A 3,373-nucleotide genomic window follows, 5' to 3' on the forward strand; every position below is an offset into this window, starting at 1 on the left:
GATTCAAAATGCCTACGTTTGGGGTGGCAGGGAAACTCCTAATCCACTAGGCGACCAGAGCTCCCTCAAGAGGAAAGATAAATGCTTATTACATCTGTGTATTCTTTTGATTGCTTTTATTTTAATAACCAGGACCAGGATAGGCCTGCAGTCTCTAACCCTCGGTCCAGTATTTTTGTCACCACATATTTCACGTCAACATCAATAAAACAATACAAGTATAATCCTACTTTATCGGCTAATTAGAAAGTTATTTCTTTCAAACTTTCTCCTGAACACATCTTTCACCTCCTTGTTTCTCAGGCTGTAGATGATGGGGTTCAGCATGGGGATCACAACAGTATAAAACAGGGAAATCACCTTATTGATATCCAGGGAGGAATGTGACTTCGGCAGGACATAAATAAAGGAAAGAGTCCCATAGAGGACAGAGACAGCTGCCAGATGAGAGGAACAAGTGGAGAAGGCTTTCCGCCGCCCCTCAGCGGACTTAATCCTCAGGATGGCCATCAGAATACACACGTAAGAGACCACGATGGTCACACCACTGAGTACGACCACAGCTCCAGCTAAGACGAAAAGTACCAACTTATTGATCCAGGTGTCTGCACATGACAAGGAGAGCAGAGGTGAGATATCACAGAAGAAATGATTGATGATATTTGGGCCACAGAAAGGTAAGCAAAAAGTCAGTGTTGTATGAGTCATAGTGCTTAAAAGAGCCACAGCGTAAGGTCCTACCACCAGCTGCACGCAGACCCGCTGGGACATAATCAGGGTGTACAACAAGGGCTTGCAGATGGCTACGTACCGGTCATACGCCATGGAAGCCAAGAGGAAACATTCAGCTGCCACAAACAGACCAGAGAACCACAGCTGTGCAGCACAGCCCAGGAAAGAGATACTTTTTTTCTCTACAAAGATATCACACAGCATCTTCGGGGCAATGGAAGAAGAGGAACAAATATCCACAAAGGACAGATGGCTAAGAAAAAAGTACATAGGCGTGTGGAGTCTGGAGTCAGTCCATATCAGTACGATCATTCCCAGGTTACCCCACACGGTGACCAGGTAGATGATGAGAAGCATGGCGAAGAGAATGATCTGCTGGTGCAGTTGGTCTGTGAGTCCCAGGAAAAGAAATTCACTCACTAGCGTCTTGGTCTTATTCTCCATTGGGTGCAATCTATTCTTTTTAAAAGAAAATAATTCTTTTTTATTATAAAATAGCAATCACCAGCAGTAACAAGAAGTATTTTTAAGCCAAGGACAGGTTGTCTGAAACAGGTCAATAAGGGACAATCATTTGAAGTTGAATTGAGAGACAATATTCTTGGTACTAAGTCAGAGCAATTATGGTAAAAAAACTGTATAAATTGGGAAGTTCACACTTGACCTCTTTGTACTTAGTATTCTTTCCTAACTTTGTTCTCTGAAATTCCTTCAAACTCTAAAATTCTATTTGAAATGAGAATCACTCTCCATGTTTCATCTTAATGTTTGCTAGGATAATAAAAACGCATGATTGGCCTAAAAATTAAGTCCTTGGCTATTAGCCAAAGATGATCAGTTCAAACCCATCCTGAGGCCCTCCAGCAGATAAGCCCAATAAGCTGCTTCTCAAAGTTGCAGCATTCAAATCCTTGTGTTGTTGTTGTTATGTGCCATCGAGTCGCTTGCAACTCATAGAGACCCTATGTACAAGAGCTCTAAACGCCGTTCTATCCTGGGCCAACCTAGCCATCTCAAATACACGCATTCCCACCACTCCACTCACAGAATCGATCCATCTCATCAAGGGTCTTCCTCTCCTTTGCCACCCTTCCACTCTGCCAAACATGATGGCCCTCTCCAAGGACCAGTCCCTCCTTGCAACATGCCCAAAATATGTCAGATGAAGCTTCAGAATCTTTGACTCCAAGGAGCATTCCGGCTTCACCTTCTCCAGGACAAACCTGTTTGTTCTCCTAGCAGTCCACGGTATTTTCAACACTCTTCTCCAGCACCACAGCTCAAAGGCATCAATTCTCTTTCTAACATCCTTATTCACTGTCCAACTCGCAGATGCATAGCACGTAATTGCAAAGACTATAGCCCAGATCAGGCACACCTTAGTCTCCCGCCTGACGTTGTGGCTCTTCAGTACTCTTGAAAGGTCCCTCACAGCTGACTTTCCCAAAGCAATTCATCTCTTGATTTCCTGGGTGCTGTTACCAAGAGTTGACTGTGGAGCCAAGTAAACTAAAACTGTTAACTATCTCAATCTCTTCACTACCCATCCTGATGCTGCCAATTGGCCCAGTGGTGAGTATCTTTGTTAAATCCTTATGGAGTAATTATATTTTGCACACATGGAGTCACCATACACGAAATTGACTCAGTGGCAACTATTAACAACCACCACAGTCATATATTTACCATGATGAGTATAAAAACTGATGAGATGTTCTTATCCTCACACTAGCTGTCTGGAAAGATTAAACTGAGCAGTATCTATACCTATGGAATGCTCAACACTATCCTAATGATATTAATAGGCAATTCATATGTTTTTATGGGTGTATTCTGCTTATAAAGAAATGTGGAAAAGGTAACCATGCTGATGAAAATTACTAGAAAAAAAAAGCAACACTTGTTGATGTTTCTAAAGAGCCTCCCTAAAAACAAAAATGGAAGCAGAAGAGACATTGAAAACTAAGAATATAAAGTAGCAGGTTGGAAGCAAGGAAGAGCAGAAATTTCTCCCATCCATTATTAAATGCCAACACAGGAACATGCTGTCATCAAAGGAACTGGGACACTCCATCACTGAAATTAAGATGCCTGTCAAATGTTGGAAACCAATTAGCCACAAGAATGAAGTTGAAAATTAAGTGTCCGCAGCAAATTTCACTAACTTCAGTTCTATTAATTTTCTACTTACAATGTGTATAAATTGAGTTATTTCAGCTTATAATTTCAAGAAGTTCATGGGTTCATAGGGTAATGTAATAGAATTATTTTAACTATTTCTCATATTTTATGTACCCTGAAATGTATCTGAAACTATCAATTTATCAATAGTACATTGTTGTGTCATGGTTTATTTTTTTAAAAATTACTTTCCTAGTCATCAACTTTGACTTTCACCGTATGGCTGGAAGGGAACATGAAATGGGGTGTGTATGAGCCAATCATGACAGCACTGGTCCTTTCTCCCATCACCAGATTTAAATTGCACAAGTTTAGCAGCAAAAGATTAGAAAGTTCACTATCAGCAAGGAAACCAAAGCAAAGTACGCAGCACAGTGCTGTTTGGGGCCAGAAATTCCTGCTCCAGTAAGAACATGACCTACACCAGACAGGAGCAGCTTCAGCAGAAAAGCAAAGACCG

At 41.3% G+C, this 3,373-nt stretch overlaps 1 protein-coding gene across 1 annotated transcript; it reads right to left on the reverse strand.

The window, feature by feature from the left end:
- Positions 1 to 231: 231 nt before the first annotated feature.
- LOC102858452 (olfactory receptor 5G3-like) lies at positions 232 to 1,176 on the reverse strand. The gene has a single exon (XM_006900443.1). It carries the CDS (start codon positions 1,174 to 1,176, stop codon positions 232 to 234), a length of 945 nt encoding a protein of 314 aa, XP_006900505.1.
- Positions 1,177 to 3,373: the final 2,197 nt, after the last annotated feature.

Source organism: Elephantulus edwardii, unplaced genomic scaffold (genome assembly GCF_000299155.1).
Source record: "Elephantulus edwardii isolate Elephantulus edwardi_28Jun2011 unplaced genomic scaffold, EleEdw1.0 scaffold00284, whole genome shotgun sequence".
Classification (NCBI taxonomy): Eukaryota; Metazoa; Chordata; class Mammalia; order Macroscelidea; family Macroscelididae; genus Elephantulus; species Elephantulus edwardii.